Genomic DNA, 20,236 nt, shown 5'->3' on the forward strand with positions numbered 1-20,236 from the left:
GTACCGGGTGTTCGGTGTGGGTGTATTTGTACCTGGTATTGGGTGTAGGTCTATAATGCCGGGTATTTAGTGTGTGTCTCATAAACCCACACTAAATACCGGGTATTCGGTATTCATAATAGATACTGGGTTTCGGTGTGGGTGTATTGATACTGGGTATTTGATAGGGTTTGTGGATACCAGGAATGCGGTGGGGGGTGTAACGGTACCAGGTATTCATATGGGTCTTTTACATCCACATTAGAAACTGGATACATTAGATATTCGGTGTGTGTGTGTATTACAGTCGACGCATTTTAAACTGAGTCGTCGAGTTATCTGTCTGTTTCGCTCGCACTTACAGGTTGTCGGTAAGTGCGAGCGAAACAGACAGATCACTCGACGACTCAGCTTAAAATGCGTCGACTATAGTACCTACCGGATATTCGGTAGGATATAAAGGTACCGGGTATTTTGTGTGGATGTATGCTTATCTGGTATTCGGTGTGGGTGTATTGGTATCGGGCATTATGAGTGTGGGTGTGTTAGTACCGGGTGTTGAGTGTGGGTGTGTAGGTACCGAGTACTGGGTGTTTAGCAGGCGACGGAGCAGGCCTCCGAGATAGGATTCTCGGTAATGCGAATGACAGGCGAGTGACGACACGCGCGACGTCGGCCTGCGTCCGACAGCCGACGGAATGCGACAATCTTCGTCGGCGATAGTGGCGCCACTGTGAACACAAACATTTGTCACGGTAAATTAAACTGAAAATAAGTTCAATGTAAAAATAAAACTTCGTCGAATTAGTTTATTTGGCTGGCGCAAATCATTTTTCACTGGCAAACCATTATCGACTTTGCTTACTTTGAAATAATATCGAAAGTGAATTGACTCAATTATTAGTCTCAGAGAGTAAAAGGAAAAGTCAGACTAGTAGGTTTCTCAATTTTATTACGACATAATTAAGCAAAGACAGTACGAGGCAGAAAATAATGTATATCGGCCTTTATTAGTATGATATTTCGGCTTTGTAGAGCGTTGTCTCTGTCACTCCATACCTATATGACGTTTGTCGGTCTCAACGACAGAGACAATGCTCTACAAATCCGCTATTTCCTTCTAAACGTTGATGTACATTATTTTCTGCCGCGTACTGTCTTTGCTTTGACGATTATTACAAATTGATATTTAATTAAATTATATTTTAAAAATATATTTTAAAGACTGTTATGATGAATATTGATGATATTTAATAATTTGTAACTCCGAAAATTAGGTAATAGAATAAATGGCTATTTTATTTGTTTTTATTTTATTATTTATTTACCTAAACCCATTGATCTAAATTAGTGCGTATATAATCTAAATAATTTTAAATACGTATCAAAAATTGCGGACCAGCAGGAATCGAACCCGCGTCTCTTGGGATCGCGCCTGACGCCCTGACCACTAAGCTACGGTTCGAATGCTGCCAGTGACGGTGATATGCATGTTTACTCAAAACTGAAACGACTTTAATTTAAATTAATGGGTTAATGCCACCCAGTAACTGGCAGCAAGCGAACCGTAGCTTAGTAGTCAGAGCGTCGGGCGCGATCCCATAAGAGACGCGGGTTCGATTCCTGACGGTGCGCAAGGTTTGATATGTTTTTAAAATTATTTATACACGGTAGGTTTAAACCCCGACAGGTGAGATGGCAATCGGGGTCTGAAGCGGGGGGATGCCCCCCACACCCGCACGTCACCCGCGCTCGTCCGCACTGGGTTAGCGCGAGCCTGTACGAGTGTGCGGGGCGTTCCCTCCCCGCTTGACATCTCGACCTTTCGCGTACTATTGTACGACTATGTAGTGTGTGTGACCCTCCAGCAAGATGGATCGAAGGCATTAAGAGGGTGGTGAGAAGTGGCTGGATGAGGAAGGTCGAAGGCAGGTGTGGTGGCGGTCTTTAGGTAAGGCTTTAGTATAAAGGTTGAAATGATGATGATAACAAGTCGTAATTAAAAAAACAAAAACACAACTGCCCTACCAAAACTAAAAAGATAAAATATTTCATAAGTATTTCATATTTGAAAATTGTGACGCCAAAATTAATAATTAAAAAAAAAACCGGCCAAGTGCGAATCCGACGCACGCACCGAGGGTTCCGAACTCGGGTACTTTTTTCGACATTTTTCACGATAAATCAAAAACTATTATGCATGAAAATAAATAAAAATCAGTTTTAGAATGTGCGGATAAAGGCCTTTTATATGATACCCCACTTGGTATAGTAATCTTACTTTGAAAATACATTTTAAATTTTTTGTGATGTAACCACAAATTCACGGTTTTCGGATTTATTCCTTTATGCTACCTACCAACCAACTTTCATCATTCTAGGTCAACGGGAAGTACAGATTTTTTTGATAGACGCGACGGACAGACAACGAAGTGATTTTCAAACGTGATTTTTTTGCTCGTTTTTATAGATAACTAGATGATGCCCGCGACTTCGTCCGCGTGGATTTAGGTTTTCAAAAATCCCGTGGGAACTCTTCCTTTCCCGGGATGCAAGCTATCTCTGTACCAAATTTCATCAAAATCGGTTGAACGGATGGGCCGTGAAAGGCTAGCAGACAGACAGACAGACAGACACACTTTCGCATTTATAATATTAGTATGGATGGTATGGAACCCTTCGTGTGCGAGTCCGACTCGCACTTGGCCGGTTTTGGAGCAGTCGTGTAAAAGCAAAGTAAAAAAAATAAAAACTTACGCAATATGTGCGAGCCACACTATGTGGGTATATGCCCACTACTGGTCTTCTGAAGAAGGGCTAGCGTGCGGGGTACCAGAGGGGCTAGCGGGCGGGGTACCAGAGGGGCTAGCGGGCGCGGTACCAGAGGGGCTAGCGGGCGAGTTACCAGAGGAGCTAGCGTGCGCGGTACCTATTCTGTGCAGAGCCAGCACGGCTGCCACACGGCAAACAGACATCAGCACATGCGTGGCTAATATTTTGTTTCCGCCAGAACAATTTAGACTTCAATTAATTCACTTGCTTGATAAATAAATACAAAATATCGGAAAAGCCGTAAATCTAAGATTAACGTGGAATGACACGGTCTGCCCGCGAAATTCAAAATTTGGTTTTTCGCAATTTGTAAACGAATACGACAAAGTAGGCTTATGGCATTCAAATTGAGCCCCTAGCAATATTATCCTTCACAGACTTATATAAAAATCTTTACTTGAAAGTGTCCAGTTTAAGAAATTAAATAGTCAAAATAATGAGTTTGACGTGTGCTATTTAATTAGTCATTATTTTGACTAATTTCTTAAACTGAACACTTTCAAGTAAAGATCTTTATATGTATAAACCTGTAAAGATGATATTGCTAGGAGCGAAATTTGAATGCCATTAGTCTACTTTGTCTTATTGTCGCATTAGTTTACAAATTGTGAAAAACCAAATAATTAAATTTGAATTTCGCGGGCAGACCCGTGTCTTGGACCTTGATGCGTTTTCTCTTAAAACGGATAAACGTGTTTCCGACCAACCAGATTATATAGAGACGACATACTAAAATTATCGTGTCATCGTAAAATAACCTGATTGGTCGGTCTATTGAACACGTCTTCGCTTGGCTTCAGTGGAAACGCACCGTTATAAATAATAAATAATCGGACCGATTCTCATACAGTTTAAAAATCGGCCCAACTAATTCTATTAGTCTGTACTCTGCGGTAGAGACATGAAAAATAAACTTAGCTTAAAACGACTATAAAATAAATAAATTGAAGCGTGGTGTAACTTACAGCCGTACTCAGAGTCGCTTAATCGTTACTTTAACTTAAGTTTAGTTAAAATAATTTAGTCAAGAGCTATGTGTATATCTCTCACATAAATCTGTCTCGTTTTAACTCAATCTTAAGTAACGATTAGCGGCTCTGAGTACGGCGGTTAGTATGAGATATATTTAGCGAGTTTTATACAATATACAAGATATGGATAATGTCTGTAACATCCCGGCAAACTGAGGTTAGGACCGATGTGTAGATGTATGTAAGAACAAAAATAGTGAGTCTCCTATAGTGATATGCGTGGGAGATATGAGAACGGGTCTGCCCGCGAAATCCAAATTTAATTTAGTTTTTCACAATTTGTAAACTAATGCGACAAAGTTAGACTTAAGGCATTCAAATTTTGCCCCTAGCAGTATCATCTTCACAGGTTTATGTGTCCAGTGTCAAATTAGTCAAAATAATGACTAATTTGATGCTAATTTGTGAGTAGCTCACGTCAAACTCATTTTTTTTAATATTTAATTTCTTAAACAGGACCCTTTCAATTAAAGATTTTCATATAAGCCTGTGAAGATGATACTGCTAGGGGCTCAATTTGAATACCATAAGCCTACTTTGTCATATTAGTTTACAAATTGCGAAAAACCAAATTAAAGAATTATATATTAGAATAGAGTCGCAAAACAGTTGACTCTTTCCGTGAGAATGTCAAGGATGCCACAGCAACTATTATCTTACAGAGAGAGCCAGTGCATGCCAGACCTTCCTTATTTTATAAAAGCTGAAAGTTTCTCTGCGTATTGTCCCCAACACTGGGAGGAACGTTTGTTTGGATCATGGTCGCTTTGGAAAATAACAGGTAATAAAGATGTAAACAATTTACGCCAAAGAATAAAGTCTATCTAAAAAAAAAATCGGAGTAGTATTAGAAATCACGGCATGCCATGCCATGCCAAGAAGATTTGCGCGGAATATAGTTATCAATGTACGAGATGTGTGTTTGTTTGTTTGCGTGTTTCGTAACACTCACCGTAGCCTTCTCCTTGCAGAAACAGACGGAACGCCTGCGACACTGTGGCCGGTTGCTCTTCTAACGGCAACGCTGAGTCAGACAACTGAAAAATTTAACAATGGTGTTTAATAAAGAGACAACCAGTTTGAGCGCAAATTCTAACATTTTTAGGGTTCCGTAGCCAAATGGCAAATAACGGAACCATTATAGATATAGATTCGTCATGTCTGTATGTCTGTCCGTCCGTATGTCACAACCACTTTTTTCCGAAACTATAAGAGCTATACTGTTGAAACTTGGTAGAGTGGCCATTCTGACGCCCGTAGCACTCTATAGAGTGCTACGGGCGTCAGAATGGCCACTCTCTTATGATGGATCTCTGGATGGAAGGTACCGATTACTGCACACTATAGTGTGCAGTAATCGGTACCTTCCATCCAGGTGGTGTGGGACGGGTCGAGGCGCGCGTTCAGTTCCACGGTGTTATCCAGCATAGGGGAGAATCCCCCGGCCAGGCTGAGCACGGGCGGACGCAGTGTGACACCGTCTCGCACGATGCCCAGGTAGTTCCGACGCCCGTAGCACTCTATAGTGTGCAGTAATCAGTACCTTCATCCAGGTGGAGTGGGACGGGTCGAGGCGCGCGTTCAGTTCCACGGTGTTATCCAGCATGGGGGAGAATCCCCCGGCCAGGCTGAGCACGGGCGGACGCAGTGTAACACCGTCTTGCACGATGCCCAGGTAGTTCCGACGCCCGTAGCACTCTATAGTGTGCAGTAATCAGTACCTTCATCCAGGTGGAGTGGGACGGGTCGAGGCGCGCGTTCAGTTCCACGGTGTTATCCAGCATAGGGGAGAATCCCCCGGCCAGGCTGAGCACGGGCGGACGCAGTGTAACACCGTCTTGCACGATGCCCAGGTAGTTCCGACGCCCGTAGCACTCTATAGTGTGCAGTAATCAGTACCTTCATCCAGGTGGTGTGGGACGGGTCGAGGCGCGCGTTCAGTTCCACGGTGTTATCCAGCATAGGGGAGAATCCCCCGGCCAGGCTGAGCACGGGCGGACGCAGTGTGACACCGTCTCGCACGATGCCCAGGTAGTTCCGACGCCCGTAGCACTCTATAGTGTGCAGTAATCAGTACCTTCATCCAGGTGGAGTGGGACGGGTCGAGGCGCGCGTTCAGTTCCACGGTGTTATCCAGCATGGGGGAGAATCCCCCGGCCAGGCTGAGCACGGGCGGACGCAGTGTAACACCGTCTTGCACGATGCCCAGGTAGTTCCGACGCCCGTAGCACTCTATAGTGTGCAGTAATCAGTACCTTCATCCAGGTGGAGTGGGACGGGTCGAGGCGCGCGTTCAGTTCCACGGTGTTATCCAGCATAGGGGAGAATCCCCCGGCCAGGCTGAGCACGGGCGGACGCAGTGTAACACCGTCTTGCACGATGCCCAGGTAGTTCCGACGCCCGTAGCACTCTATAGTGTGCAGTAATCAGTACCTTCATCCAGGTGGTGTGGGACGGGTCGAGGCGCGCGTTCAGTTCCACGGTGTTATCCAGCATAGGGGAGAATCCCCCGGCCAGGCTGAGCACGGGCGGACGCAGTGTGACACCGTCTCGCACGATGCCCAGGTAGTTCCGACGCCCGTAGCACTCTATAGTGTGCAGTAATCAGTACCTTCATCCAGGTGGAGTGGGACGGGTCGAGGCGCGCGTTCAGTTCCACGGTGTTATCCAGCATGGGGGAGAATCCCCCGGCCAGGCTGAGCACGGGCGGACGCAGTGTAACACCGTCTTGCACGATGCCCAGGTAGTTCCGACGCCCGTAGCACTCTATAGTGTGCAGTAATCAGTACCTTCATCCAGGTGGAGTGGGACGGGTCGAGGCGCGCGTTCAGTTCCACGGTGTTATCCAGCATAGGGGAGAATCCCCCGGCCAGGCTGAGCACGGGCGGACGCAGTGTAACACCGTCTTGCACGATGCCCAGGTAGTTCCGACGCCCGTAGCACTCTATAGTGTGCAGTAATCAGTACCTTCATCCAGGTGGTGTGGGACGGGTCGAGGCGCGCGTTCAGTTCCACGGTGTTATCCAGCATAGGGGAGAATCCCCCGGCCAGGCTGAGCACGGGCGGACGCAGTGTGACACCGTCTCGCACGATGCCCAGGTAGTTCCGACGCCCGTAGCACTCTATAGTGTGCAGTAATCAGTACCTTCATCCAGGTGGAGTGGGACGGGTCGAGGCGCGCGTTCAGTTCCACGGTGTTATCCAGCATGGGGGAGAATCCCCCGGCCAGGCTGAGCACGGGCGGACGCAGTGTAACACCGTCTTGCACGATGCCCAGGTAGTTCCGACGCCCGTAGCACTCTATAGTGTGCAGTAATCAGTACCTTCATCCAGGTGGAGTGGGACGGGTCGAGGCGCGCGTTCAGCTCCACGGTGTCATCCAGCATGAGAGAGAATCCTCCGGCCAGGTTGAGCACGGGCGGACGCAGCGTGATGCCGTCTCGCGCGATGCCCAGGCCATTCCGACGCCCGTAGCTCTCTATGAACATCGCCAGGTTGCCAGGGTTGCAGTTTTGGCTGAAGTACGAGCGGTAGGTTGCCACCATGTCCGGGTTGCGCACCTCCGGAGACTGAAAACACGTAACCATTTTTAGGGTTCCATAATAAGCGTGGAAACCATAGTCCGAGTATAGTCATAGTCATAGTATAGTTTCGTCCAGCCTATCTGTCTGAAACAAGAGTGGTATATCATATAATCGAGAATAGGTATTTTTAAAGCGTTATGATGTAGCTAAGATAGTTTTTGGGCAAAAAACTACAGTCTACCGTAACGACAGTCAGTATTTAGCAACTAACATTACAGAATTCGATCTTATGATCGTCACGCTGATTGTAATGAGACATGGTTCAAGCGCAATAGCAATTTGCGGGACTTATAAATATGAATATTATAAAGTTAACAGCTAGCATGCGAGCTGAGCGCCACGCGATTTGCACATTACGCAATAATCACTATAAAGTGTAATGCGGATTTGAAATAACTAAGCTACGCCATTTTGGTTTCGCTTTGCATACTGAGCGACTTAATTTAAATTTAACAAAATCGGCCAAGTGCGATTCAGACTCGCGCACCGAGGGTTCCGTACCACAGTCGTATTTTGTCGACATTTTGCAGGATAACTAAAAAACTATTATTTACTGTGACTCGAGTCTATATATTGTGCGAAAACCTCTATTTAGCTTTAAGCAATGAGGAGGTTTCCAGACAACGTATAGATATAGGTATTATTTTTCATCTTTAGTGGTGGTAGTATTCAGCGCCATCTATGAAAATTTTCTCGAACGTTGCCTGGAAAACTCCTCATCACTTTCTTTAACGGTCCAGTCGGTTTTTGTCCGATCGTCCACACTACGCCTTGGTACGGGGATCTGATCGGGCAAGTGATACACATCTGGAGTCGACTTTAAGGAAACACAGATAAGATAGTTACATTCGCATAGACCATAGTGTCAATATATTATATATATAGGTAGATGTTGCTATTACATACAGGGTGTAACCAGAACGAAAGGAAAACAGGTCATAGTACTGTTAGACGGATAAAAACTAGGTGATTGTATTATCTATGGCGTTGCTCTGCGGAGTAGCGAATCTATGGGAAACGTCACTCAAAAATGGCGCGGAGTGAAAGGTGTTTGCCGTTGTGTTGATATAAATAATAATTACTATGTTTTATGCAATTGTTGCTTTTTTTTTTTTTTTTTTTTTTTTTTTTTTTTTTTACAATAAAACTTAAAGCTAGCCTTATCTAATTACTATATAAATCATGACCGCGTGGAATGGTGCCAAGAATACTGGCTGCATTTCCGCGCTGGACAGCCAGGCTGATCCGCTGCGCAAAAAATGAGCCAGCCCTTCTGTCACCAGTTGAGGCTATTAATCGCGGTGAAATGTCTCGTAAAATTTTTTTAGCACTAAGACTCCATGGCCCCAGGGTCTCCACGGCAAACGGCACAAAAATGTAACTCTCTCTATTACTATGTGAACAGTGAATAAAAGCCTACTAAAGTATATCAAAGTGGTTTTCATTCTAATAGTACCTACTGATATTACTGACAGGATACCACAAAGTTCACGATATATTGCAAATAAAACACCCGACTGACGCGGAGGTCAACAAACGTTACATAACTAGGTCACTCGGAGTCAATGTCGCGTCGTAGGAGGGGCATTGATCCGAGTTTTGCACGCTATACATTGCGAGTTTGAAAAATAATAAATAACTAAAACTTCAAAATGAGGCAAGTGTTTATTGGTATTGGATTGTGTTTAGGTAGTATAACAATAACGCTAAGTTTTTGCTAGCGTTCAGGTTACATCCTGTATAACTAGCTAAAGAATGGTATGACTCGCAATCGGATGAATGATATAGGAACGCATAAGGAACAGACAAAGACATATTTATAACGTTGTGAGTAGGTTCCTGCGGTAGTGAATCGGTGCGGGAGGGAACGTGATGACGTGACGCGGGAGCTCAGTGATTCGTCAACTTGTAACAACTGTCACCCTCCCGCACCGCTCCTCTACCGCAGGAGCCTACTCAGTTATGCGATATATAAGTCCCGCAAATTGCTATTGCGCTGGAACCATGTCTCATTAACATCGAAATGACGTCATTTTGACGTCAGCCAAAATAAAAATATACCATCAGCTCGAAACTTCAGTCTAGTACTGACGTCACAAAACTGGCGGCCACGCGCTTTAGCAATTTGCGGGACTTAAACGCTGTGTGTAGGTTCCTGCGGTAGTGAATCGGTGCGGGAGGGGTGTGATGACGTGACGCGGGAGCTCTCTGATTCGTCAACTTGTGACAACTGTCACCCTCCCGCACCGCCCCACTACCGCAAGAACCTACTCAGTTAAGCGCGATACCTGTAGATACATTGACTTATATATTACTTCGTATGGACAAGGTTATTGAACAAACAAAATGGCACCGACTCAGTGGTGCTTTAGCACCAACGCAACCTCAGTGATGTCTGGATTTCAAACGGGTCGTTCATTAGTGAGGTGGCGCTGATTTATTTGGTTGCTAAACCGTGAAAAATTTTATTCGCTTGGCCATATCTTGTCATTTATATCGATGTGTAGATATCAAAATTATGCCTAAGTAATGCTTATAGCCTAGTGGTTAGGACGTCTGCCTTCTAATCGGAGGTCGGGGGTTCCCGATCGATCCCGGACACGCAGTTCTAACTTTTCGGAGTTATGTGCGTTTTAACTTTTAAGTAATTAAATATCACTTGCTTTAACGGTGAAGGAAAACATCGTGAGGAAACCTGCACGCCTGAGAGTTCTCCATAATGTTCTCAAAGGTGTGTGAAGTCTACCAATACACACATGTCCAGCGTGGTAGACTATGGCCAAAACCCTTCTCACTCTGAGAGGCGACCCGTGCTCTGTAGTGAGCCGACGATGGGTTGATCATGATGATGATTATGAAAGCTTATTGGCAATACAGTAAAAATAACCTTCGCTTGGGTGCGGGGCTGTGAACTTGTGTGGGGGTACAACGTTTTAAACAAGGTCGCGCGCCTCTGAATTAAATAAGGGAAAACATTTTTCATATTAAAAAACCGGGCAAGTGCGAGTCAGGCTCGCGCAACGAGGGTTCCGTACTACAGTCGTATTTTTTCGACATTTTGCACGATAATTCAAAAACTATGACACATAAAAATAAATAAAAATCTGTTTTAGAATGCACAGGTGAAGACCTTTCATATGATACCCCACTTGATATACTTGGATACTTCGAACCTATTATATACCTATCGAACCTATTATATACCTTTCATATGATTTGATAACGTAGAGAAACTCCAAGCATAGCTCTCTTCATCGCCCGCTGAGTCACTCTGAGCTTTCTTATGATATGAGTTAAAAAAAAATTAAATAAATACTTACCCTGCCGAGGTGGTGCCACACGAGGTAGTCGATGACAGCTGGAGTCATACCGCGCAAGCGCAGTGCGCGCGAGTTTAGTTTATGCGACGCCCACTCGAGCCAGCCAGCCTGCGTCGCAGTGCAGTTCACGAGCATCAACGCATCCACCTGCCGCACAAACGTACTGACTGTATTGTTTGTATTTTGTATCCATACAATCGGTACAAAGTACAAACACTACAGTCAAAAAAATTTAGTACAAAAATAACTACTTCACATCGTCCTAAAGTACCCTTATTATAAATGTAGTTTGTAAAAGTAAATAATTCTCAAATGTACGTTCCAACTTCCAATCTACGTTTGTATAGAGCGAGTGACGGAGGGGCCGTTAATTACATATCCACTGAGATAGGCAACGGGCCTGCAGATGTTAGTCAGTGATAAGTGGTGATAACAATGGGGACGGAAAGCACGCTTTCTGCGAGACATGGTGGTAAATTATACTTCCTCTAAACTTCTAATCTAAAGTATGATTACCCACGTTCTCTACGTATCTACTAATCTAAATATATAAAAGGAAAAGGTGACTGACTGACTGATCTATCAACGCACAGCTCAAACTACTGGACGGATCGGGCTGAAATTTGGCATGCAGATAGCTATTATGATGTAGGCATCCGCTAAGAAAGGATTTTTGAAAATTCAACCTCTAAGGGGGTGAAATAGGGGTTTGAAAATTGTGTAGTCCACGCGGACGAAGCCGCGAGCATAAGCTAGTAACTTCTAAACTGTGATATTTGATACTTTTTTACATTAATAAATAAAATTGAAGTAATATTCGTCTGTAATATCGAAATAACTACCTCACATTAGGCTCATATGGCTATTTGAACTGTAACATAACGAATCACACGTTGTTAAAATTTTTGTCTGTCTGTCTGTTTGAACGGGCTAATCTCCGGAACGGCTGAACGTATTTTGACGGGACTTTCACAGACAAGTAGAGGATTAGCCAAGGAGTAACATAGGCTAAAAGTAGCTATGTTACTCATTCGCATTGTATTAGGACGACGCCTAAAGGTTATATAACCTTAAGAGTTAACTTTTACTTAAAAAAACCGGCCAAGTGCGAGTCAAGCTCGCGCAACGAGGGTTCCGTACTACAGTCGTATTTTTCGAGATTTTGCAGGATATTTCAAAAACTATGATGCATAAAAATAAATAAAAATGTGTTTTAGAATGCACAGATAAAGACCTTTCATCTGATAACCCATTCGATATAGTTATCTTACTTCGAAAATTGAAAATACTAATTATTAGTCCATGACAACAATATTTTTTTTTTGTAATGTAACCACAAAATCACGGTTTTTAGATTTTTCCCCGAATGCCTGCTACGTCAACGGGAAGTACCCTGTAAGTTTCTTGACAGACCGACAGACAGACAGACAGACCGACAGACGGACAACAAAGTGATCCTATAAGGGTTCCGTTTTTCTTATTGAGGTACGGAACCCTAAAAACTAGTTCAAGAACGCAAAAAATTTTGTTCGGAAGACCAGTCTTATATTCGTCCTGTGTAGGTACATAGAGGTATGTAGTTATTACCTTTGTCGGGTTGATAAGGGCGAATCTCGCCAAGATGTGGGCTCCGGCACCTACACCGATACCGATGAAAGTCTTGATGCCGAAGTGCACCAGCACGAAGCTGATCTGGTGCGCCAGTTCCTCCATCGTTGGGTACAGGTAGCTGTAACAAAACAGAGTGCTGTTTAGTTATTAACGAAACTCCACCGAGTTTTACCAGTCAATGATGATGATCATCATTATCATCAGCAACTAATAGACGTCCACTGCTGGACATAAGTCTCTTGTAGGGACTTCCACACGCCACGGTTTTGCACCGCCTGAATCCAGCGGCTCCCTGCAACTCGTCTGATGTCGTCCGTTCGTCCATCTAGTGGGGGGGTCTTCCAACGCTGCGTCTTCCGGTGCGAGGTCGCCATTCCAGCACCTTGGGACCCCAACGTCTATCGGTTGTACGAACTATGTGCCCTGCCCATTGCCACTTCAGCTTCGCAACCCGTTGAGCTATGCTAATAAAACGTCACGATACACGAGGTAACTCGTGCTAACCCACTCTTACTTTTTTCCTAATAGAAGTTAGTCCATGGCTGTGATCTCACTTGGTGGTAAGTGATGATGCAGTCTAGGCTGGTAACTAGCCACGGCCGAAGCCGAAGCTATATTATTCTAGTGGTAGATGCATCCGACCATTCGTAAGTACTTCATAGGCTACATCATAGGTATACCGTATACATGTACATAGATGCGTCCAATTATATATATAAGTAAGTATAATATGTGTGAATTTGCATATATTATTAACATATAGAATAGATAAGTACAATTAAAATAATTCCGTGGCGCCACCCGAATCAGGGTTCCTACTGAAAACCAGCGCTGTATGTTTTGTACTTGTGCAAGACATATGGCATCTATGCTGAGTAGTGACCTTTTTTTTCGGGTTGTGCCACACATGACATACTTTATTCCGGCGCTTCTTCTACTTGAGGTCTTTTGACTTTACTACTCAAGTATTAGAGGCGCCGGGATAACCTAACCAGGTCTAGCTGGTAATGTGTGGTACAGCCTTAAAAAATAAACATTTTTCTTTCTTTCTTTCTTTCTTCTACTTGTAATAGTTTATACGAATAAAAAAGATTTTTATTTATTTATTTATTTATTTATTACCTAACATCTGATAATAACTGTTAAACCTAAGAGTTGAAATCTCTTTCACTTAATTGGGTCGTAAGCGTACGTAAGTATCTAACCCGCCGCATTATTATCTCAATATCTCAAGAAAACTTCTACTAGTATATCACTTACCAAATTATAAATGTTTGTTTGTCGGTTCATTGCTTCCACCACTTCGCAACAGAGCAACAGATCGATGTGATTGCATAGCTATAGTTAAATACCTGGAGAGTGACATGGACTACTTTTTATCAAAGAGTTCCCACCTACCTACCTGCCAAATTTCATGATTCTAAGTCAACGGGAAATACCCTGTAGGTTTCTTGGCAGACCGACAGACAGACAGACAGACAACAAAGTGATCCTATATAAGGGTTCCGTTTTTCCTTTTGAGGTACGGAATCTACCCTAGCCTAAAAACTATCTTTGTACAATTTGATACATAGGTAGCCTGGCATCATCTATTTATTTGATGTCCCAACTTCGTCCAAGTGGATTTATCTTTTTATCCCGGAAAATCAAAGAGTTCCCACGGGATTTTAAAAACCCAATTCCACGCGGACGAAGTCGCGGTTCTTAATCTATACCCATACAAAAAATCACGTCAATTCGTTGCACCGTTGCGATGTGATTGAAGGACAAACTAACAAACCAACAAACAAATACACTTACGCATTTATAATAAGGGTACTGATAGTACGGAACCCTTTGTGCGCGAGTCCGACTCGCACTTGGCCGGTTTTTACTGTTTTATGTTCATACTGCAAAAGAGTAAAGCAATAGCTTGAAAATTGAAATCGATTAGGAACACTTGGAATAACGAAGGTATATAGCTATTACAAGCTATTCCACCCGCTCGCTGGTGCAGTGTTACATAACGGATGCGAGGCGAAATGAAACTCTCGTACCTAGAAGTCACAACTATATAATACCTAGCGCATACCCGCCGTGTTGTGCTACTAAGCTAAAAAAAACAAAAAACCCACTCTGAAGCCATCTTCGCATTATTGCCTTTCTAATTTTTCTTGTTTTATATACTTTTTTTAAAAATATTTCAGTGATTTTTTCATTTTTAGCTTTAAGTGAACTGGTAATCCCGCACTTGCACACCTGTAAAAATGCATGCCGGTTTATTGTCATCTAATTCATTGGGCCAATGTGCAGGCCCATCTTTCCCACTGGGCACTCTAGGCACGTGCCTAGGGCCCACGATAGATAGGGGCTCACTAGTACCTGCCAGATCACCAAACTATAACCGACTGACCGATGTTTTATTACCGAAAAACATTTATTTCGATAAATTCAAAGGTCAAAAAGGCCCACTCAAACAGAGGACCATAGAGATAGTTAACTAGTCAAGACTGACTTATATTCGATCCTTCTTGTTTACGGTCCCCGACCCACTACTCTGTCATGGTCATAGGGGCCCAATTATTCTAATGTGCCCAGAGCCTCCAATAGGTTAAAGATGGCCCTGCTAATGTGTACATGACACTTAACTAATTAGAGTCTGTAGTCTAAACGAATATTTTTCAATATTTTATTGGCCATTCGATGTTTTTGTGCCCACTCGACGTCTATCGAAGAAAATGTTAAGTGACGCTCGACTCCTTAACGAGGAAAATTTAAGATGCTTCAAGACCTTTTTAAGTGAGTATCTACTGCTGATTGCACTCTATTATAAAACTAAATAGGTATGCACTTACTTATTTGTTTTTTGTGTTAGTTAAAGACTAGCAGAGTGCCAAGGAACTCTCGACTTGATCTTGAATCGACGATATGTCATATTATAATTATATTAGGCTATGATGACGTGAAATCAAAGAAAAATAGGGCTACTTGCGTCAAATATATAGTTCGCAACAGGGCGACATGGAAATTGGGGTATGAGGCAGGGGGACGCCCCGCACACCTGCACGTCACCCGCACCTGGTTAGCGCGGGGGCTGTGCGGGTGTGTGTGGCGTCCCCACCCCAATTGCCATGTCGACCTGTCGCATACTATACCTACCTATATACTAATATAGTTCAGTTGGTAATGTCAGCATGTAAGTCGTGTTGGGGTAGTACAGGCGGAGGGCTCGTACCGCAGTGTTATGTAAGCGGCGTTCGATAGAAGCTCGGGACGCGCGACGAGCGGCACAGATAGCCTGACAATCTTACAGAGGATTTTTTATTTTATTTTATTCAGATACAAGTTAGCCCTTGACTGTAAAAAAAATCGGCCAAGTACTACAGTCGAGTTCGACGCATTTCTCTAGTTTTTTAGTGGTCCGTACCCAAAGGGTAAATCGCGCGACCTCGTCCGCATGGATATAGGTTTTTTTAAATCCCGTGGAAACTCCTTAATTTTCCGGGATAAAAAGCCTATGTCCGTCCCCGGGATGTAAGCTAACTCTGTACCAAATTTCATCAAAATCGGTAGAACGGTTGGGCAGTGAAAAGCCAGCCGACAGACAGACAGACACACTTTCGCATTTATAATATTAGTATGGATTGTGATAAGTTCATAATGATCGATCGATTGGTGTTCCCAACAATGGTTTTAGCTCTTTGCGAATTATTAAAATAACCGTGAATGTTTATTTTGACCGGACTATAATATAATTAATATCTCGTAGTGTGAAATGAGCTTAAAAGCTGAACCGTCCTTACTTGACATGGACTATAAAATATAATGTTATATTTGATGGCTCATATAATTCCACGTCGAATGTTCTGCGTGGTGGCGAAAGCACTACGAATTTAGAACTTATTTGGAAACTACATAATACCCGCGACTCCATCCGTTTGGAATTTCCGGGATGAAAACCGGCCAAGTGCGAGTCAGGCTCGCGCAGCGAGGGTTCCGTACTACAGTCGTATTTTTTCTACATTTTGCACAATAATTCAAAAACTATGATGCATAAAAATAAATAAAACTGTTCGTTTGAACCGGCGACCTTTCAGATTTTAGTCCGCTCCCTTAACCGTTGAGCTATCGAGGCTCAAACTGATTGGCAGACTTCACACACCTTTGAGAACATTATGGAGAACTCCCAGGCATGCAGGTTTTTACACGACGTTTTCCTTCACCGTAAAAGCAAGTGATATTTAATTACTTAAAACGCACATAAATCCGAAAAGTTAGAGGTCAACATGCGTGCCCGGGATCGAACCTCCTACCGCCGATTAGGAGGCGGACGTATTAACCACGAGGCTATCACAGCTTAAACTATATAGCTGACTCCAAATAATATTGAGCACACTATACAAAAGTATATTTCAAACTTCAATAGACGTGTGTTCTACTTTCTGTGTGGGATCTGGAAAATCGTTTCGTCCCACTTTTCTACATATCTGTACCTACGCCTAGTATAAGATTTTACGTCTCACTAAACGTTGCTAGAATTCAAGAGTCGAAACACAATACCGTCAATGTAAAATGGACCTAAAGCGCCTTGAATTGAAGTCAAAAATTCAATGCCACTGATTTTAATTTCGCAACGTTTCCGCTTGGAGCGCTGTCTGTAGATGTGTAGACAAACTTGAGCTTTAAAACAAGGCAATTAAGATCCAGTTTACTATAATGCGGAAGGTTTTCGACACTCGAATACTGTCAACTTTGGTGAGATGTAAAATCTCGTAATAAGGGTACTGGCGAGCTGACGTTTTCACATTGTGTTCTCCCGACGCGGACGCCGACGCTTGCGTAGGTAAGCCCATTGAGTTATAGAGATGTGACGCATCGACGGCCCGCTACTAGGGCCAAAGTCTGCCACGCTGGCCCAGTGCGGATTGGCAGACTTTACACATCTTTGAGAATATTATGGAGAACTCTCAGGCATGCAGGTTCCCTCGTGATGTTTTCCTTCACCGTTAAAGTAAAAGTTAGTAAAAATATACCATCAGCTCGAAACTTCAGTCTAGTGCCGACGTCACTAAAATGGCGGTCAAGCGCATTAGCAATTTGCGAGACTTATACCGGTGCAAATGTTCTAACAAGAGGTTGCGTATAACGATAAGTGATTATACCCAGTTACTTACCTACTAATTTATTTAACTGCGGTACGAAAGAACTAGTGATTTAATACAATGATTTATTTGTACCCAGTTACTTAGCAACGTCTGTAGGCGTCAACTTGACTGCGTATGTGACCTGCGCCAACATTTAAGTACCCATGGCTTATATTTATATATTTAACTAGCTGATGCCCGCGACTTCGTCCGCGTGGAATTAGGTTTCCTAAAAATACCGCGGGAACTCTTTGATTTTTCGGGTTAAAAAGTGTCACTCTCCAGGCCTTTACCCATGCAAAAAATCACGTCAATCTGTTGCACCGTTGCGACATGATTGAAGGACAAACCAACAAACAAACACACTTTCGTATTATAATAAGGGTACTGATATTTTATTTCCATAACAAACTAGCTGCCCCGGCGAACTCCGTACCGCCTTAACTGTCGATTCAATTTTTTTCCATCCTCGTACTTCAAGGAATATTATAAAAAAAGAATTATCGAAATCGGTTCAGCTGTTCACGAAATTTGCGATCAGCAACACATTTGGTGATTCATTTTATATATAGAGATATAGGTATTTACATAGGTTCTTAATAATAATAATAATAATATAAACCTTTTATTCAGCCAAATTTACAAATACGTAGAAACAGGTAGGGTGTCGTAGTCCCTGGGGAACCAAGGAGCCGACCAGTGTCCATGCTCCCTGGTTCCCCAAGGCCCAGGCACCCACTTCTTAAAACTAGCTTAGTGTCTATCTTGGCCGAACGGGGCGCTGCCTCAGCTTATTGCTGCAGTCGGTCGACTGCAGCGCTGATTTTCGGGCATGGCCCCCAGTGATATCACGGGCCGATCGGGAGCGCGAACATACCGTGCCGTGCCTATTTTATATTGACACATGCCGAGTTACTTGCTGGTGCTCTTTTGGTAGTAGGTAAAGCAATTTCAACCCAATACATATATCTAGGCTTTAACGAATCAGATCTCTATCTATTTAATCTATTCTATTGAATATTTTACATTTATATCTATTATGTCTTTCTATCTAACTACTTAACTATCTATTTATCTTTCTACCTATCTATATAACTAATCCATCGAACTACATATATAATAAAATTATCCTTAACACCCTGCCCTTGGGGACTCAGTTCGGTGCTTTCTTCATACAAACGTAGGAGGGAAATTACAACAATATTTGATATTGTACGCACAAAACTAAGATTTATATCGATTTATCTCGTCATTATCTAGGTTTATTGATATATAAAACATTGAAAAAAATATTGATTTTAAAGTTACGAGGCTCAAAAGATTCCTATTTTTACACTAAATTAATGACAACTTTGGGCGTAAATAAATAAGATTAGGTATATGAAAATTCTAAAACAATTTATCATTAGACGTAGTTTATTTATTCATTAGTTGAAATAATTTTACTTTGCAAACATAAATTCAGCAGTTTTTTCTCAAAAATACTTTTCCTGAACCCTTTTCGCGCGCTTGATTTTGGTGAAAATCATCGTGCCTCTCAACTTTCTCATACAATGTCAAGTGAAAAGCAAACATGTTACCCACGTGCGCTGCCAATTTCGGTCGAGCGTCCTGCGTCACCTTAAGTTTTGTAGCCTTGCCTGAACGCTGCACATCAGTACACTGAAAGCTAGTATTTTATTTCATTTCAAAATCCTTTGGTCAAAAGAGATTTGTTTTGAGCGGGATTTGAGTTTTCTCTCTGGGGAAATTTTGCGGTGTTCCTCAAACACTTTAAAGTAGGTAAATAAGTTGGTTTCTATTGGAAAATTGAGTAAATAGACTGCAAACCTCACTAGCTCCTAACAAGCTACACTGAAATTGGTGGCGCATTGGTTGATAAAATCCATACTAATATTATAAATGAGAAAGTGTGTCTGTCTGTCTCGCTGTATGTCTGTCTGCTAGCTTTTCACGGCCCATCCGTTCAAACGATTTTGACGAAATTTGGTACAGACATAGCTTGCATCCCGGGGAAGGACATAGACTACTTTTTATCCCGGAAAATTGAAGAGTTCCACAGGATTTTTAAAAACCTAAATCCACGAGGACGAAGTCGCGGGCATCATCTAGTTATTTATAACTATAAGCGTAACTAGCGTATTCATGCGACTTCATCCGCATGGACTACACAAATTTGTATACCTATAATAATAATAGGTATCCTCCCAGGGATTGAATTTTCAAATTTGTTTTTATCGGATGATTACGCCAAATTTCAGCCCGATCCGTCCAGTAGTTTGAGCTTGCGTTGATAGATCAGTCAGATATTTGCTATGAAATAGCCACAAATTTGTTTTTATCGGTTATCTACGCCAAATTTCAGCCCGATCCGTCCAGTAGTTTGAGCTTGCGTTGATAGATCAGTCAGATATTTGCTATGAAATAGCCACAAGTTTTTATCGGTTCTCTACGCCAAATTTCAGCCCGATCCGTCCAGTAGTTTTAGCTTGCGTTGATAGATCAGTCAGATATTTGCTATGAAATAGCCACAAATAGCATTATAATCAGAACAACAAAATTGAAAAACTGCTGCAAAAATCTTAATCTTATAGTTTTAACCAGTAGCCTGTCACCACTTTTTAGAGTTCAGTAAGCGAAGAGTCCCAAGGGGACCGTATTACTAAACCTCTGCTGTCCGTCCATCTATCCGTCTGTCTGTCAGCGGTCATCTCATGATCCGAAGTAGATAGAAAGATATAAATTTTCACAGAATG

The 20,236-nt window shown here is 42.7% G+C and overlaps 1 protein-coding gene across 3 annotated transcripts in view; it reads right to left on the minus strand.

The window, feature by feature from the left end:
• LOC117995356 (protein NDRG3-like) overlaps positions 1–20,236 on the minus strand; it is a 65,066-nt gene continuing 44,830 nt past the window's right edge. The window contains exons 5-10 of one of the 3 annotated variants that reach the window (XR_011238428.1): positions 12,334–12,475; positions 10,747–10,893; positions 7,166–7,411; positions 4,795–4,879; positions 384–710; positions 1–336 (exon numbers count right to left, since the gene is read on the minus strand). Coding sequence is in view for 2 of the 3 variants with exons in the window: in XM_069508705.1 (XP_069364806.1) it covers positions 2,775–2,932; positions 4,795–4,879; positions 7,166–7,411; positions 10,747–10,893; positions 12,334–12,475 (778 nt within the window). In the remaining variant the exon portion in view is untranslated. The other 2 variants (XM_069508705.1, XM_034983369.2) reach the window with 2 other exon arrangements.

Source organism: Maniola hyperantus, chromosome Z (assembly GCF_902806685.2).
Source record: "Maniola hyperantus chromosome Z, iAphHyp1.2, whole genome shotgun sequence".
Lineage (NCBI taxonomy): Eukaryota > Metazoa > Arthropoda > Insecta > Lepidoptera > Nymphalidae > Maniola > Maniola hyperantus.